We start from the raw sequence: 20,935 nt of genomic DNA on the forward strand, positions 1-20,935 counted from the left end.
CCATCATAAATCATGATTCAAACAACTTAAATCCCTTTACGTTTTTCAGTATATCTTATTAATGCATTATAATTTATATTTATAAAATAAATCTTTAGATAGAGTGAAACCTAAGTTTCTTAAAATTATGTCACAAGATAACTGAGTAAACACTGATAACGACTTACCGCTTTGTACTAACGTATTTTTGAAAACGAATAAGAAACATTTGTAAATATTTATGATAACGATGAACATGAACTAAGTAGACATAAACAAAATACTTAATCTATTAATCCGTCTACACAAAAAGATGATGTTTGGTCAGTATTTAACTTTTTATTTAGCATGAAATCAAATATCATAGGTGCATAAATTAAAAGTTTTTGAAACAACGTACTTTATATCAATATAGCCTATAATAAGTTCAGTATAATAGTAGTACCTATATTTTTTGAAAAGGTTTTTATAAATCGCTATAATATTATACAAGGATATTTAATATCTAACTTTAATAATAATTTAAAGTTTAGTGATAAGTATAGTTCGATAGTAGTAGGTACTTACTATTTTCGGTAAAATGTATTATAAAACCCTTTTTCTGGTAATCTGATTATAAAATATAATGTTTTATAAGTTTTCTTACATGTTTACATACAATTTATAACATCAGATGGAAATTCAATTTACTAATGTACTAATTTTAGCTGTGTTTTTGATGTAGGTAGGTAGACACTATACATATGTATATTGTACATGTATAATAGGATTTATCTTACCTTTTTATATTAAGATAATAATTCCTAAAACTAAATTTAATACTTAGATGTAAGTTCCGAGTAATATTAGATTTAATAATAACAAAAGGTCATGTTTCGTAAATATTTGGTAGTAAGTATACATGTTTTGTCCCTTTACACACTTGTTAAGTATAAAAAAAGACAAACTAAAACCTCGTCCCTTCACAAATTTACGTTCAAAACAGAATTTCTAAGTACAATATATCGTTTAACTTATCAAAACTTATTTCAACATCATTAATATTAAAAGACGTTTGAATATTCGTTAAATAAAATATAACTAGTTAATAGTATAAATTTAGTGTATTATATTTAAGTGTATACCAAATTATGTCTTTATTTATTGCTCAATTTATATTGACCAAACTGACAACAGCCTAACAAAATAACATTCATATTTAAATTTTTAAACTTTATTTTGAAAGTTATATTTTTTATTTAAAAAAAAAATATATATATTATGTCAATCATACTATTAATACTTGTTAGTGACTACGGATATACATGTTTTCAGAAATAAAAAAAATCATCATTTCAGATGAATAAAGATAGAAATTTAATAGTATTCCAGAATAGTTTCATTTTAGATGTGGCGTTTTATACAATAATTTACAAAAATAATTTCAATATTACTGTTAAATTTTGAATAAGCTCGATTATATTCATATTAAAACTCATTAGTATTTAATTTAATACAATAGAAAGAAATAATTTATTTAATGTAATAAATCGGATCAAAATTTAACGATTTTATTAAAAAAATTGCTTGGTACTTATGTAATTGACTTATATTTTTCAATATGCATTTGGCATAAGTATCAATTGTAACAATATTCTACACATTAATAATACGGGCTTGGTATGTATGTACTTAAATATGAACTGTGGATGTGTTTTTGTATGTATATATATATATATTTAGATATAATATCTATATTATTGATATTCAATTTCATAAATGTTATTTTAATATATTTCATTTATATGTTATATACATTAGTGGTTATAAAAAAGTCTTTGATTATAATTCTATATAAGTTATGTAACCGTTATTTAAGAATACATTTTTAGTGCATAAAGCTTACTCCGTCCGTGAAAATAATATTTCCCGAGTAAAAGGAAAGAAAATATACGTTATTATTAAGGTTTATTCAGTGGTAAAATGTAATACAAGTTTCAAACTGATTGGTTGTATATTGAAGAGAAACATTTTAAATTGATAATATTTATCAGATTTGTATTTAACCATTAAATAAATATAATGTTAAGGGAGGAGAAAATGTATTTTCTAATTTAATGTTGACATTTAGAGAATGGAAAGGGGACTGTTAAATTTAATAGATAGTCTTACTATTAAAAACCACTACAGTAGAAGTTACTACAATCAATTATAATATGTTTCATATTTTGAAACCAATAAACGAAGACAATTCATTTTTAAATTGGCCATACAGTTATTAATTACTGTAATAAAAAATATAAATGCATTAATAATAACACATGGTTTATTATACATGATTAAATGTATACTTACCATCATCATTTAGATAAACTTATTATATTTTTGTCAAAAAAATATTAATGTGTATTAACAATTCAGTCGTATCAAAAAACTTTTTGAAGTACGTTTTTTTTGAGATTTTATAGGTCATAAATTAATTTTTAATGGAAATTTTTTTTTTGTATTAAAGGGGAAATATAAAATCCAAACCCTAATTATAACATCAAAACGTTATATGGTACATTTTACATATTCTATGATCATTGCAAAAATATTATTTAGTAGGTTGGATTTTTTAGCTTATTAAATATTAATACTAGATTGACGTTAACAGAAGAACAAAGTAAATTTAATCTTTTTACTTTAACATTTTTTTACATAGCACATTTGCTAAGGTATAACTTGGGATTTATTTATTGTCTTCTAAGCTATTTATTATTCTCATTACATTATAATCCAAGTAAATACAAGAATTGCAGCTTAATAGGTTATTAACTACGACATTTTTCTGTTGTGTCTCGGTTTTAAAATATTGTCTGACGTCTTCTACTTTCAGTTTATATTTTTATTTTTCTTCAAATACTCGTATGTTTTCGATAGAATACCTATAACATTGAACGTGTTATAAAGAGTTTAAAATTATGTTTTTCTATGAATAAATTGTTTCCGATAAATTTTTATTTCAGTTCTTTGGTATAATAAAAAGAAAAGAATAACGTGTTACAATAATAAATAATTAAGCTGGTTTATGTTGTAAATATAATAATAATAACAAATTTTGTTGCAAACATGATAAATAAATATATTTTAAACATGATGGTAAATGAAATAATCTTTTTTGTTTACAATTTGAAACTGTTTAAACATTATTAGTCTTGAATATATTAGATGATATTGGATACCTGTGAATTTCATGGATTTAGCTAATAATTTAAATAATAATTTAATAATCTACATTTAATTAGATGGTACATAAAAAAATTAAAATGTTTTATATTTAATTGTAAGTAAATCAATTACTTATTAAAATTGGGAAATAAATTCCTATATGAAAAATATATGTGTAATGTAAACTTTTCATTACTATAAATATAAAATGTTTAAAAATTGTAACAACATTTAATTGGTACACTTAATTTAGGAGATACTGTTTAAGTTCATGAACAATTTGAAATAAAACTTTTATAATTACAAGATTCCCAGAACACGTAAATACTACACTTGTTTTAATATCATCAACCATTTAAAAAGCACATCGTTAGTTTCACTAAGACAAAGAAAAAATCAAATCGTTTAAAACGCTATTCATTTTAGAATTGATATTCAATATTTAAAGGCACCTTTTACTACACAAAACCTTTTAGCACTTCATATAACCATACAAGTGTAATAGAAAAAATATATAGTAAAAACACGCTTATGTAATTAGTATAAACTTTATTTTAAGTTGGTTTATTAATTCTTCTTTTCATTCAGTCAATAAGTATTACATTTAAAATAATAGTAGAAATTTTTTTTAAGTTTTTTACAAACATATTTTACAAATTTTATATATTATTTATCATAAAATGATCAACTTATAAAAATGTGTCAAAAAATACTACATATACACTGATAAGAATCTTTTAAAAAATATTAGTTAATGGTGATAGCTTACTCATATAATGTAAATTAAATTGTTTAAAAAACAAAATAATCCCAACATATATAATATATATGTATGAGGATCAAATTTACTACGTAAACAAATAGTGAGTGCATACTATTCTTAAACACGATCCAAAAAATACAAAAAGTTTAAAGAATACAAAGCTTCGAGATTTCCATTAATAAATTAAAAAAAAAAAAAAAAACATTTATTTACTATGTGGGATGAAAAAAAAAAGAACGTAAGACAAGAATAATTTTTGTTGGTACATCCATAAATCTTGTGTAAGTAAAATTCTTTACTTTAATCTCGGTTTTTCCTAAAATAATGACAAAGAAATTTGAGATATAAAATAGGTTTTATGCTCCAGGCAAAAGATTTGTTGATTGTTTGAGACTAATGCATAAAAACAATATCAAGCACATACATAATTTGTATGTGTAATCATGTATCTAGCTATTTTAAGAACTATGATTATGGTTAAAAGAAAAAATATTTAAACTTTAATGTATTATTGATATAATAATCATAATACTACTACTAATAACAATAATTTAATATCAATAAATTATTGACAGTCAAATAACCATGGTTTTGTTAACAGATCCATACGATAATCTTATACATTTTCACAAAAAACCGTTGAATTTATACTTAGTATAAAGTCGATGCAAAAAACATATAATAGTTCTGATACATGTTACGTTTTGCATGGTGATAAGAATTGTGAAAATAATATATTTTGTGCTTAAAATGTTAGTTGACATGATTATTCTTATTTTTAAATATAAATCAACAATTAAATAAGAAAATCTTAAAAGGGATCTACAAAAAAATAATTTATACAATAGAAATTGTTAGTATTATTATGGTTTTTGAAATAATAAGGAATAGCACTAAACTGATTTAAATGTAAAGATTATAATTTACACACACATACACAAATAAATATCCAACTTGCATTCAAATACATTAGTTCAAAAGTAATATTGTATAATGTCATGTACCTATACATGTTTATGATAGAAAAACGTTTCTATAACGGAATCGCTCGCGACTAACAAAAGAAAGGTAGAAAACAACTTAAGTTTAAAAAATGCACATGTGTTAAAAAAAATATATTTTATTAAAATATTCATACCACGTAAATTTCTTCTTCAAGATTATAATATATAGATTAATATTTAGGTGTGTGCTTTGTGTGAAATACATATTATGTACTAAAATATTAAAAATGAGAACTAAAAAGAACACAAGAACATAATAATATTGCATACTACTTTTTTATAATTAAAAAAAAATAGTTTGTAATTTTTGACTGTTTTTTGTGATTAAAGACAGTACGTTCCACACACCTTCGTGTTTTTATTGTTAGTTCTAATAAATTTGAATTTTAAATTGTGATTGAAAACTTTTACGATTCTTCTAGACACGAGATTGCGGTTTTAAAATCTTTTTTTGCTCATCGCTGATTTCGCTGTCATCATTATCATCGTTTTCTACGATTTTAATTTCTTCTTCTAAGAAAAAAGACCCCCAATCGTATGTCTGGTGTCTCACTAATTTAGTATAAAATGTAATGAAATCTTATATATCAGCATTGGCTATAAGACACTCTTCATTTATTTATTTCAAAGCGTTTTCCGGTAAATCTATATTGGTTTCTCCATTTGAAGAAACCCAGCTTTACGAAAACAGTTTTGCACACATTCAGGTTTCACATTGTCGCAAGCCAACGCTATCCAGTTGACTGCATCCAAGACACTTATTGCACTGGCAAACTGACGGGCTGAAGAGAAATTATCTAGCTTGCATATCAATGATTTTAGCAAATACTTGCAATACCAAGACTCGAACGTGTAAATCACTCCTTGATCTATTGGTTTATTCAGTTGATTTGGTTCATTTATATTCTATGATTGCATATTTGCGTTCAAATAACACCACCATTGCTCCATTATCTCAGTTTTCGTCTAAGCTTTCTTTTTTATTAAATTTTCACATGACAGTTAATAAAAAAAAATGTCATGTGGTGTTCTTAAGACACCATGGTTTTTGAAACTTGTCAATAACTAAGGGCTTTCTAATTTCCCAGCCATACTAACGCACGTAAGCACCGTTAAGCAATTCTTTGCTTTTTTCCTCCAGCACATGACTCGCTCTTTAGTACTAATGACTAGGTTGGAATACATACCACTAAAAAAAACCTGATTCGTCTGCATTGTACACGTTTTTTCTTTCATATCCAACGATGAGTCTCGAGATTTTTGGTTTAAAGTGTGATCTTCCACAGTTTTTTCATTAACGTCGTTTGCCTCAAAACTGACTTGTTTCCAAACAATATCATACCTTTTCTTTTAATATTTTCAACCAACCGTTCAAAACCTTCAAATTTTTGATATTTATTTTTTCAGTTGATTTCATACCTTTTTTTTGTAAAAGTCGACCGGATATTGTCAATTTTTTTAACTGAACGCCGATAAACTATTAATACAACTTTTGGTCAATTTTTTCATTTTTTTTGATCTTTTTTTTTTTATCTTTTTCGAGTTTTTTCTATTCATCCATAATGTTTTTTTAATTTTTTTATCACATTGTAAATTTGAATTTTTCTACATTTAAATATAGTACAATCATACTTAGTTTTTCTTTCACTTTCAAGTTGATAAATTTAACTTTATCGGATAAAGCCAGAGCTTTACATGGCATATAGCGAGTAAAATCAGTACGAAAACAAACGATAAAACATAGGTACGCAAGTACTGCACGTTCAGGTACTAAATGATATAAACAGTTAAAAAACAGATGACTAAACCGTTCAAATTTATAAAATGTTGCTGTAGGTCATTACAAATATAACTTTTGCTATACTATAATATGTCTACTTGCTTATTAGTAATAAATAAAATCACTATGATAATCGTGAAGCGATATAATCGAACGATATTTCAGATAATGGTAAAATTTAAATAACCTAGTTACCAAATATATGAACCTATACGAATGTAATGTATCTTTAAATAATTTTACTGTTACCGTCTTACAGAGAGTATTTTTAATAATTGGGTCGCGAACATTTTGTGAAAAAATGTTCTGTTTTGTATAGGTTCCATCTAAGAGAGTTCAATTTCATAATATATTATTTGAACCGGAGCTATTGTCATTTTCCGCTATAAAAAGGATTCCATTTAATAGAGGTTTTGTTACAGAGAGGTTTTCTGTGTTATTAAATATATAAAAATTAGAAAATCAAAGAAAAAAAGTTTTTACGATTTAAAAACAATTTTTTTTTATCACGTAACACAAAATTAAAAGTAATAGAAGTTAAGTACTAATGAGCAAAGATACAATGATAATTGATATTAATAACGCATAGGCACTTAGGCTTAAATTGTTCATTGACTATATAATTGTTAATTTATTTTTAAAGTTATCTGCATGGACCAAAAACAAGCTAATGTATTTTGTTAATTTGAAAATTATAAGCAAAACTTGGTTTTAATTTCATGTAAATATTACTTTCCTCTGAATAATAAACAAAGTAGTTTTTTTCATTTTAATGACTAATATTATCATGATTTTGTTTTTTTATTCAGTTAACATTACAATGATATTATAGTTTTGAATCGTTTTATATATGATTTTTAGCTAAGTGAAGGCGCTTAAATATTATGTTTGGAAAATATATGTTAAAAACAAATTTAAACGAATAAATAACAAAGTACCGTTTGTCTTCACAAACATAGACCTTTAAAAGTTTTAAGCCATAACACAGTTAAAATCAAATAGTGTAATTTAAATTGGTAAGCCACATACATGTGTGTAATTTAATAAATTAGCCGATATTTTATTTTATTACATTTTTAAGTACTAAGTATATCCTCTTTAAGATTGATCACCTAACCGAAGTTTGTTTTGTATGTCCACTGTGGATTAACTTTCAGTGAGTGCTTCAGTTAGAATCCTTGTAATTTATACTTTATAGTAATGTGCATGATATCAATATCATCCAAAATTATTTTGCAAAAGTCATACATTATTTATTCAACTATAGCTATCAGCTTACATAATAATTATTATTAATTGTAATGAATATTATCATGTGTCAAAAAGACAATAACGTCAGTAAATATTTTGATTAACGTAATATATTACACTTTAATACGTTATATTCTTGATTAATTGTAGCTAATAAAATATGTTATCTCGGAGTAAGTCATTTTATTATAATAATAAAGTACTAAACAATATATCGATTTCGCTGTAAACGTAGTTTTGTATATCATAGTGTAAGTATAAAGTTTATATTCACTAGTATACAATTAATTTATTTGACTTTTATAATCGGAAATTACTGTTGGATTTCTATTTCTATTTTTTTTTTTTAATTTTTAATACATTAAAATATTTGTTGAAATTTAAGAAGAATATTCACTTCAAAAATAAAACTTCTTTTTGAATATATGTCAACCGTAAAAAAAAATATAATAAAAATATTTAATCTAACAATATTTGTAACGATAAAAACGTCTGAAAAAATACGTTTAGGATATATACAATCAATCCATATCTATAAACAATTCCATAAAAGTTAAATTTATTTTTGCTAGGAAATAATCTATTTAAGTTTATTAAAAAAACAACACTGAGTTGTTCTTTTTTTAAATTTTAAACTAGTCATATTACATATCACTACTTTACAGACTTTCTTAATTTAATGTATTTTACGAAGCATTGTCCTATTGTTACATATTATGTCAAGATAAATAAAGGATTTTCTTTTTAGTTTTGCTGTATTTTAGTGTTTCTTTGTTGTTCATACTTAACAGGTGCAATAGTAAAATATTTTATGAAATGTTTATAATGAGTTTAATTAATATAGTAAATGTTGTGTTTAAAATTAAGGTTGTTTTTATGAATTACATTTCTACGTATATAACATTTATTTTATGTTACGACATATTAAAACAATTGTTTTTAGACCGTAAAAAATGTGGTTTCTTTAACTTTCTAATTTTCATTTATTTAATAACAATTAAAAGAAAAGTAAAAGACATTGTACAATAATGTATTTGAATAAAAATTGACTATTTATATGTATTTATATATGTAAAGTAAAATTTCATAGTTTGAGTGACATTCCAAATTATTTCTATTATAATATAGAACAATGTTATTTCTTTATTATTTCTTCTACATTTTTTAATATATATAATTGATTAATAGAGACTTTTGGATTGAAGATTGGATATATTATATTTAATTTACTTCGATTAATTAAAATAATCGAAGTAAATATGATATAGCTTATTGATAAGTCATAATTTACATGTACGTATATTATGTATATTAAACTACATAAATATTTGTATAAAAGAGTCGAAAAACTAGTATTGTTATTTATTACAGATATAAACTCAATAATAACTACCTGCCACATTTTTATTACCCATATAAACTTTTATAATTATTATTGATGTAATTGAGTTTTTTTTTTTACAATTTATGAGGTGTGCAAGTAAAAAAAAATAAAATAAATATAAACAACCAAATTTTTTTATATAGTCTTATTAGTCTTAATCAATTTTTCAGTATTTTTTTCAAATTATTATCATGTGATGTAGTTAAAAAAAGAACAAATCATAATACAAAAAGATCTGTTAATGGAGTAATTTTTTTCCAAATTATACGCACAACATATTTTTGGTCGTCTAAGACTGTTGTCATGGATAGGGTTGAAAAAAAGCTATTCTTATGATTTATAAAGAGGAAAAAGCTATACTACGTTTTATTGCTTTAATTCAGGTGAATAAATAAATTTTAATGTTATGTTAAACTAACTTTGAAAATAGATATAAAAAAAATATGTAGATTATAGTTAAAAATAAATATATTTAGTAATACTGAGTCGTTTTTCCACATATCTGGTAGCTTATAATACGGACCGTATATTCGTACGATATAAACTGATATTTTTGTTCAGTCGTGAGTGGAATGAAGACTTACGGACGAACAGTGAATCAACTGTGTGAAGTTTTAATAAAGTATACTATGAACGCGTACTTTGTTCATGCGTGTGTCTATCACGAGACATCTTCTTATGGAAAGGACATGCTTGAAAGATAAACAATTCCGTGCTCGATCATAACTCTTCACTAACTTAGTTGTTTAGTTTACCTGTACACATCATCATAAGCATATCAAATGTGGTTTTTGTGCGCACATTTTGTATTAATTATAGTGAGTCGGTTTATTTTCGTACCATACTGCATACGCATTTAAATTAGAGGAATTTAAAAACATATTTAATGAGCATGTACCATTTTTAAAACCATACATCTGTGTGGTTTAATTTTACGAGACTTTTTTGGTGGATATCGTACAATAGGATACGTTAAAACGATTTTGAATCGTTTTCTGCAGGCGGCGACTTAAGTGGTGAAATAATCGATGTTTGCCAATTATTGAATTGTGAAACGGAATAGAATAATAGTGCTAATGACAGACAAAATTATAGCTAGCGTAATTGGACGTTAATACAACTTTTTTTTTTTTAGACAATGTGATGAATGATGAGTATTTGGTGTTTTTTGGATTAAAATTTGATAACATATTTTTTATGAAATGCAGGTGCCTGACTTGTCTACTAGTGATAATAATGTCAGAGAAAAGTACATTTAGAGAGCTAAGAAGATAAACGATATGTATTATAATAGATCAAACATATTTGGTACCTTCAATGTTAAATCCTTAACACATCAAAAATAATTTACATATATATATATAATTAGATACAAATTTGAATTTTTTTACATACAAACTTTAAACTATTTCCGATTGGAAAATAGATCGGTAAGTATTAACATATTTGCTTATAATCTCTTATTTTAATGATAACAAAAGTGCTAAGACGTGTATTACAAATTTATTACAGGACACCATGATAAAATTATCATATTAGGCCAATTTAAAATTTTATACTTAAATGTTCGTACTTGAAAAAAATAAAGATGATTTATTTTGTTAAGCTTTTTATGATTTTCAAACTGACATAATAAATATTATAATCAAATTGCATTGGATTTTAATATTCCGAACCATACGCGTAAATATATACTTAGCAAACTTTTTACCGCTGTTCTAATGATATCGATGTTTAAATGATATTTTTAATATTTTCAATAATTCTTTTGTGTATGGTTTTTGGCATTTCGTTCGAAAATAGTATGCATTAAGCCGATAGTGTGCGTCACTTGGGGGTTGAATGGGTTGATGGATATTAATCTGTTTTGTGTGAAGAATCCCTCGGTCGTATTATTGACAAACACGCACATATAAATGTCAACTACAGTTGGTGTACGGCTTGACAACAATACTATTCGTAAAGATATATAAGGACATTTTTAATATTGGATTTTGAGTAGATAATGCCTACGCGTAATCAAAATGTTGTTGGAGTAGTGTAAATTTTCAATTCTTCAAATATAATCCGCACGTACCTACTATCTTTGAAAACGTTATTGTTCAAAATGTATTGAATTTGATGTATTACTTGTGTACATGTTTATTTATAATCAGATTATACGTCTCAGTTAAATTATATCCGATCTGTTAACGCTTAACATACATAGAATTATGTTTATTTAAATACGTATCGACTATAATTGTATTATAAAACTAGACATATTTTACTCGTAATATTAGTTTGTCTAACGTACACGATATTACTATGACGTGTTAACGAAAATAATAACGGTATAATAATACGTAATAATTTAAACAACAATATTAGTTACGACTGTTTTACCCGGCAATATCGAAAACACTAAATGCACAACAATTAACATAGGCACTTATACAGTACCATTATACATAATAATTGTCTACAAAGATAAACACGGCATGTTTTAAGTCGATTGATTTACGACTCTTATTAAGTAATTAAGTTAGAACTTACATCCCCTGAGCCTTGATAATATATAATATATAATTGTACTTAAAAACAAATTAAATACTTAACTACAAAAACTAATTTAAATTATGTTTGATTTTTGTTTGATTTTAATAATTTATTTATTAAATGTGACGTTGAAATGAACTAAATTATTTGGCAGATTTATATTTTATATTTTCAAATGCCGTCATTTTTTTTTATATACATTAAGTCCAGCATACGATGATACCATAATTATACACTTTTACATCAATCGAAATTAATCGAAGAAAATTGCAATAAGTAATAACTACAATATCTTCAATTTCCGTGAAAATGTAGTTTAAAATAAATAACAAACCTATACCAAACCCGAAAACATAACGTACAGATTATTGAATTTGACATAGCGGTGATTACGTATTTATTGCCATTCTAAATTGTATAAATATCAATACAACAACAATATAAAGATTATCTGTAACAACATTTACACCACACATTCATCTCTATATTAAATTGTATCTCGTAGTATTTCTAGCGATGTTTTTTTAAATTTACATACATGTTATAATGTACAATTTGGCTGAGTACATTATTATGTACATAATACATGCATTGTACCTACTATTAAAGTGTTTAACACTTAAGCCTTTAGAGACTATAAAATATAGTATGTATGTATATATTATACATATACATTTTTTTAATTTAGAAAATTATATAATATATAATCATGTATATAGAATAATAAGCATAATAGATATTATATAACGGAGCTTATTGGTGAGAAGAGCGAATCATCTAGTGACGGCACTTTAGCGTGAGTTTAATAAGGGGAGTCATGTTTCGTGATAAGTGTTTAAATAATTAAATAATTAAGTCTCGGGGTTTTCGGTGATATGGGCTGGGTATTGACCTTATACCTTAGTATAGTTGGTCATATTTTCATGGTGGATTTTGAATTTCAGAAGATCAAAGAACACCATAATACGGGCTTTAAGCAAAAGATTATATTATGAATCTGAATTTTGGTTTTGAGTATTTTCCTAGTTTGGGTCTAAGTAAATAAAGGCATCTGTTTAATTTTAAATAAATACACAAGAATCATCAAAATAATAATTTCACTAACTATAAAACATATTACGTAAAACGAAATATTTATTATAACGCTATAGTAAAATTACCTCATCTGATAGTTGTGAGTTCTACTGACGTCGTCATATTTATGGTATGTGGCTTGGAACAGTAAATAGCTTTCTTCCCATTCGACTTGTACCCTCAATTGTCCTTTGTCTGTTAAAAAAGGACAACCTGAATCGCGGAGCTAAAAAAAAAAAAATATATATATATATATAAAACACGGTCAAAGTATTTCTTCAGTGGTTGTGAAAAGGATAACCATAATAATAGTGGTTTATAAAAGCAGCGCGTATAGTGGATACAATGCATTGAACTCCTTTACACGAGATGTGACTTTTTTTTACATTTTTTTTAATACGTAATTGATCATATGCAATGAACCTACATTGTTTTTTTCATTTTTACAAAAAGTTTATAAATACGTGTTTTACAAAAGCTTCACGTTTAAGTGTTTGGCATTATTCATCACATATTATACTATAATACAGCACAGGTGTGTTAAGTTTTTTTCTTTATTAACCTATTAGTTGTTGGTATCACGTCAAAACCACGAGACCAAAATAATGAACGTCAAAATTGAGACGACAAAACGGCTTAGCACATAATAGCTAGAACACAAGACAGCGAGTGTTTAAAATGGCTAAAATATCTTATAATGCCATATTTTAGCTAAAAATGTCAACGATAAAATATTTATTAATTAGTAAATGTTTAAAACTAAACAAAAAACATGGCAAATAATAATATAATATATATATAATATATATTATAGATGAGTATATTTAAAACCGAAGTTTGAAGAGTTAAAAAATATTTATTATTACATAACCTAGTCATGATAGATATTTCCGATGTTTTGATTCTCTATATTCAAAACAGCAACGTGTTCCATTTTCAGATTTAATATGTACTTATCAAAAGTAATTTAAATTATATTTTTTTAGAGGTAGGTACTTGGAACAATTCTAACGGAATTAAGTAACGCGTTACTTTTGCATTACGTTACTACTCAACACTAGAAAGTGTAACTTTTTTTTTTAAATAACGTAGTATAATAAAGTTATAAGAATTATACAGTAAATTTTGATATTTTTTTTTTTATCATAAATTATTTTTTTTTACATATTTTATAATTGACATTTTTAACTACCTATAATCTAATCACTAGGCTCTAGTGCATTTTGTTTAATATTAAATTTCATCTTTTTCTATCATCGTTATTTTGCGTTTTACTTATTGTACGCTTAGTTGTTTTATCTTTATTTTATTGATGTTTGCTATTTTGGTTTCATGGTTATGTCAGTAACTCTTATTTTTTTATTGCACAATATGTATACACCATGTATTCTTTTTATTAACGTTTTTTGTTCACTGGTCTACCTATTCAAAATTAAACAAGACCAACATTCAATATTTTCTGGATATGACCAATAATTAAAAACGTCTACAGTAAATTAATACGTAATATTTACAATACCATGTTGATACAATTTAGGTGACACACAAGAAAAATAATATTAGTTACTTTAATTGAATAACTTGTAATCTTGTTAGTGTTTGAAAAATATTTAACTAAAATATAGCAATGAGAACAATGCGTTATTATTGAAATACCTAATTCATACCTATGCAGGTACTACCAAATTTTAATTGAGTTTTTAAGGCCTATCGATAATGTTGTCAGCATAATATTGTTGTTGTACCGCATTTGTGTTAAAATATTATCATAAAAATTAAGACTCGTGTGGTAAATTATTTTCTTCCAAGCGTATTGCGTTTTTTTAATATCGGTATTTTTTACGCAGGCCAAAAAAAAAAAGAAAAAAAAAACAATAAATCAAATAATGGAAGGTTAAATATATTATAATATTGACACAGGTTTGTATATAGGGTGTTAGGTTATTGACAACCGTTATATTTTGGACAGACAGTGAAATAGGGTTTGCATGTCAAAAATTGGTAGGCACTGATCCTCGTTGATACTTTGACTACATAATACGAACGTCTAAAAGGCGCAGGTTTATCCCGATCACGTTTTGTAGTGTTTTCTCTTATTCGACGTACCGTGATATTGCCTTTTAATTCAGGAGTTTACGTCATTCTAGATTATTATACAAACATCATTATAATACAGTAACTATAAACTGCTTTGTCGACGAACGCACTCGGGTATATCAAAATCCATTGAGTGTAAATATATTATTTTTCGCCAACAAAGAAATTGTAAAATAGGTAAACATGAAAATTTTGGATAAAAAGTATTTATTGAATAAAAAACGATTTAATAAATATTTTAGACAGAAATATGGTTTGGAATTTCCACAAATAAACACAATACATAAAATATGCATCGTATAAAGTAGATTGGCGTGTTGATAGTGCATATTAAATTAACAACATACTTAATTATTAATGAAGTAATAACAATGAAATAGTACTTATATGCTACCGAATTGACGCATTCAATGGAATTTTCATCACCACAACTGTATCCATCATAATAAATGGGTCATAGATTGTGAATTATCTGGTATTTATAGGTATGTATAAGCAAAATAATTGAAGTACTACTACGTTATTAAGTTTTCGTGTAAGTACTCACGAAAAATGTCAACTTTACGTTGAACACGTTTTCCGCTTTATTTTTTGTTCAAACACAACAAGTGCAAACATTTGTTACCGCATACCTGTGTATGATAAAGTTAATCGCTTTCTCGATAATATTCTCTCCGTCCGTCTCGGGATAATATCACGTATTGGTTTATTTTATCAATATAATATATTATTATAATATTTAATAGCGATCGTTTATCCCGATATCAATTGATATCGTTATAGGAAACATAATAGGTCAAACAAAGTTTTTGGGTAATGTCAATGTTGATATTAACTTTGTGACTTAATTTAGTAAAATATAATAATATAATTTATGTAAATCCTTAAGTGGAGTCTTGTGTTTAGATTGGTTTATTGTTATTACAGTATTCAACTAATAATTATTTTTGAAATAAAGACAATCGCAAGACATAAAAAAAAGTGTTAGAGTAGAGAAACAGTGCGCAGTGTTCAGCTTATTTTGTTTTAAACATCGAAATTAGGTAACACGTTAAGTAATAATATTTTTTTTCATAAAAGCATTATCAATTGATAAGCTTTTAATGATTAAAATACGTAAATCATAATTTTTAAATTATAACTAATTGTTTAGAAACGTATACGAGATATCTAAGACCTAAAATTTATTTTTTGCGGCACTCTAGCTAACCGGGATGTCATCAGTAGCTCGCCTACGCTATTTGACCTGGAGTGATCGTCAGATGCGGCGGAAACCTCCCGCTTTTCTACTCAGTGTTTCCTCACCCGAAAAATGTCAACGCCGGCACTACTATTTAACATATTTTCTTTTTCTATAAAATAATTCTTTCTGCGAAAACTCTACAGGTCAAACTGGTAAGTCGATAAACTTTATTTTTATACGAATGAAATACACTCGAATAATATATTATTTTGTAGACGATGCTTTTAAGATTTTAAAATACCGAAATATTAATACTAAGTAGTACATCTGCTCATAATTATTATTTAATTTTAATCGATATACATTAGAATAGAACATTTTTTGTTGTTTAGACCAAATATTATATTTTAGAACTACCTACACTTTAGGTATCTATATCGGGTGTTATAGTGTTATAATTTAAAACGTTTCTTATTTATTCTTTTTTCATGTTTTCATTAATTTATACGTTGGAATCAAAAACTTTGGTTGTATCATCACTGTGGATTTTATTATTTTTATAATAAATATTGTACAACTTTTATTTTATTATAAAATTGTATTAATAAGTCAAAATAAATCTAATATCAAACTAATAATTTTTCTTTGATTATAAGATATATAACTTATATAAGTGTTGACGTTTTCTGATTTTTCATTAAAAAATGTAATTATTTATTACAGTTAAATAAAATAAATTATACAATAAAGTTATTTTTATAATTTAAATGAAATTTTATTATTTCCTAATATCTTATTAGAAATCCCAATATACAGTACACAACTAATTCAATTCTACTTACTAATTAAAAAAAAAAAAAAAAAAAAAAAACAATGTACTTATGTAAACAAAAACAGTAAAACAAAATATATTATGATCAATTTGTATTTCACAAATTATGACCAAAGTATAACTAATTATTTACAATATGTTTATACAAATTATAATTGGTATACTAATTAACTTTTCGTTCTAAAGGATTAAGAAATGCAATTTTTATTTACAGAATAATACCTTATTTTTAAATAATATTTAATTATATTACTTAAATATTATGTTTATTGTTTAAACATTTTCATTTGGTGAAACGCAAAATTGTTTTTCAGTAGAAAGTAGGTTTATTCAGACTTTATACAAATATTATCGCTCAATGTACAATGTTTAAACTGGAGTTATTCAAATCTAATTAATAACAAATTCATATAAAGATTGAAACTATACACAGAGTTCTATGGAATAATAATATGCTCTATGAAATTATATTATTAAAAATTCCAAACCCCATTATAAAATAAGTTAAAGCAAAAACTATAGGGTAATCAACTAATATCAATATTTTGTTTATTTTTCAATACATTTAATAACTATATTATATTAAGTAGTGTAAATGGTATTGTTATAACAACGAAAAGAAAATTAAAAATTAATACCAACGGAACAAATCATTGTAAAATAATCTATTATTGACAGCGGTTCCCTCCAAAAACACGTTATTGTTCAGTAACTCTAATAAGGAACAACAACAAACAAATCATAAACAATACATTTCAAACATAAACTTTTGTATTTACAAAAAAAATGATCTATAGAAGATAACATCAATTTGGTATATAATTCGCCATTTATTTGTGATAGACATGAAATTTAACTAAATTAGATTCTCAGTGGTACGATTGATAGTTCTATCAAAAAGCTTGAAATGTGATATAAAGTTCCTTATAAGCAATTCTTACAGTGATTTAAAAATAACGAAAATACTTACGACCTATTTTTATTTATTGAACTTTGAAATATTAAGTTTTGAAAAAAAAAATGTATATTTGAAAGAAAAGTAACATTTTTTCTTTAAAAATTTAAGTTATTCTGATGTAATTCAAAAACTGTTAATTGTAGACATTTAAATAGTTCATTAATATTATCAATGTGCGACGAAATTTTCAATATACTCAGACTAATCTCAATATTTATACGTATTTTTACCATGGACCTAATCATTTAATCACATGATTATAATATAGTATATGTCAGTATTGATTTATACGTTGATAATATCAATAGTATATTATACTAATTAATAGTATATATTGCAATACTTTAGTCAACAATTATTCTAACATACCGAATTGCTGAAGTCTAAACTAAATAAACTAATAAAATACCCTTAACAGTAAAGGCTGTCATGCCTTCTCCGCTCATAATCGTTTTTCGCGTGTAACGATTTATCTTTGAATTCAAATATAAAACACTGACAGCGGTGATCTACTCAATGACGATATTCACTCCAAAACCATCACTTATATGTAGTAGATCGACTTTTTTTTTAAGGTTTTAGCTATCCTAATCATTTCTTAAAACAGAAGTGACATAAGGTTTATTACGCTAAAGTATAGGCAGTTGCGACTAATATCGTACGTATAATAATATACACAAGCCACATCGCTAAAACCGAAGCACTTACTATAATAACAGTAATACAGCCATCGCCTGTTTCATTTTTATATTAAATTTACAAAAAATGTAAATGTAATGAATTACATACATCAACGCACAAAGGTATGTTAATGCAGGTAGTTTCTTCACCATCACTTGGGATAATTAGGTTTACGATATATATTTATATGCATAATGCGTGTATAATGTGTATATATTATGTATGTAAGCTGTTACTCGATATTATACCTATTGATTTACTCGACGATATTTTCTTATAATATTGCGAGGAAAAACAGTAAACTTGCGATTTCATCGAAAGCCCGGAGTTTAAAGAAAGTCGGTTAAGGACCAATTTCTATCTGAAGATGCACCTGCGGTTATTGATTAGCGAAGTAAAAACTCACGCATATTGTCTTACGATAATATAATAATATGTTACAAGTTTATAACTTTAATATATAGAATAAATTATTAAGACAAGTACAGACAACTAACATGATTACAATAATTTATTGCTGGTTATCGTTGTATAGACTTATACAATACAGTTGTACATTATTTATTATTGAGTTGGTAATCATTATAAATTATAACATTACATGTCGTTTATATTTTATACTTTAATATTGATATTAAACTCGATTATTTTATCAAATCGATAACGCTGTTTGCTTTAAATGGTATTATAGTTATTATAATGTTTGCACAAAGTCACGAGCATGTAAATGTGTTTTATATTGTACAATATGTAACATATCACATTTTAATGTACAATTTGTTTGCGTATACTTACATTTGGAATTGTAAATAATTTATCGAATATGAAACATAAAAAAAAACTATTACCGACTTATAGTTGAAGATTAAAATAGACATTTACTGGAGATGTAAATTGCCATTGTAAATCGATTCATTTTTGTGTTCTTGCAATGCAATGCGACGAAAGTGCTATTTATACTACCTATAGGAGATACATTTTGTTTGATTCCCAAATGGACAATATTCTACTAATTCTGCTCCACACTAACCGATTTTGTTGCAGCAAGATCTTTAGACCGCTATTATTTATACAATCAACTCTAAGTAAAGTCTGAGAAACTATAAAACGGTTCGTTTCTTAAAACACATTATAAATACAGGCTAGTTACTATATAGTTACAATACAAGGTTGTCCGATGACTAAACCGATAAAAATAATATGATGTTTAGTTTTTATAATTAATTTTATAATTAATACGGAAATAATTCTTTTGCAACGTAGATTATACTATATTTTAAATTCAAGTCAAGGGCTATGTGGAACGTGTGTCCAAGTGTCCAACGCAGATACAAAATAGCGATTTTTTTAGATTTACATAATCACCACGGAATCCAAGTCATAATAGAAAAACTCGACTAATTATAGTTAAATTGGCTCTTTTTCAGGTATTTATAAATATTTAAAAATTTCCACTTTTTAGTGTTTTTTTTTTTTTTTATGATTTTTAAACTATTTATGATTTTTATATAATATGTTAAATTTTGTTTATAAGAAAAAAGTTTAAAATGTAATATAAGGCTCCACGTAAGAAGCCATAATTTTTTTTAATACGTCTAAATTTAAAATGTTGACAAAATTGGACATAACCTGAAAAATTCAAAAATTGTTTTGTATTAAATAGTTAAAAATGCAAAACTCTTTTTAACTTAATTTGGTACTAAAAAATTTAGGCTAAAGTGCCTATTTGGCGCCAAATGTCTAGTACGTAGTTCATATTAGAATTTTTTTTAAATAAACGTAAATTTACATTTGTTATGAGTCATATCTTAAAACTTTATCGAAATAGAAATTCAAAAGTAAAATGTGAATTTCATCTCCTCACTCGGTGTTTATTCATTAGTCATAATTTAAAAGATATTAACTTACTGTAAGAACATTTAACATTATTGCATTTCTGCACATAGGTAGGTATTTTATATTTACGTTTTTAATCTGTAAATTAAATTAAAAATAATAATCTCTGATTCTGTCATGCAATTGGAATACATGAATAATAATAAATTAGTAATTACTATGCATTTTTTTTTTTAATTTTAAAAACAAATTAAAAAATGTGGTCGAACAACATTTATTTCATTGTTTTAATTAATTTATTGTTATTGAATAATATTAGTAAGAGACAGTTAATTTTCAAACTATTTTAGTAACAAATTGGATTGATAGAGCTAATGTAGTGTGTT

The 20,935-nt window shown here is 25.1% G+C and overlaps 1 protein-coding gene across 1 annotated transcript in view; it reads right to left on the reverse strand.

Moving 5' to 3' along the window:
* Positions 1–20,935, reverse strand: part of LOC132921390 (uncharacterized) — a 127,038-nt gene that overhangs the window by 17,473 nt on the left and 88,630 nt on the right. The window contains 1 exon segment of the mRNA XM_060984395.1: positions 13,049–13,188. Within this exon segment, the coding sequence (XP_060840378.1) occupies positions 13,049–13,188 (140 nt within the window).

Source organism: Rhopalosiphum padi, chromosome 2 (assembly GCF_020882245.1).
Source record: "Rhopalosiphum padi isolate XX-2018 chromosome 2, ASM2088224v1, whole genome shotgun sequence".
Taxonomy (NCBI): domain Eukaryota; kingdom Metazoa; phylum Arthropoda; class Insecta; order Hemiptera; family Aphididae; genus Rhopalosiphum; species Rhopalosiphum padi.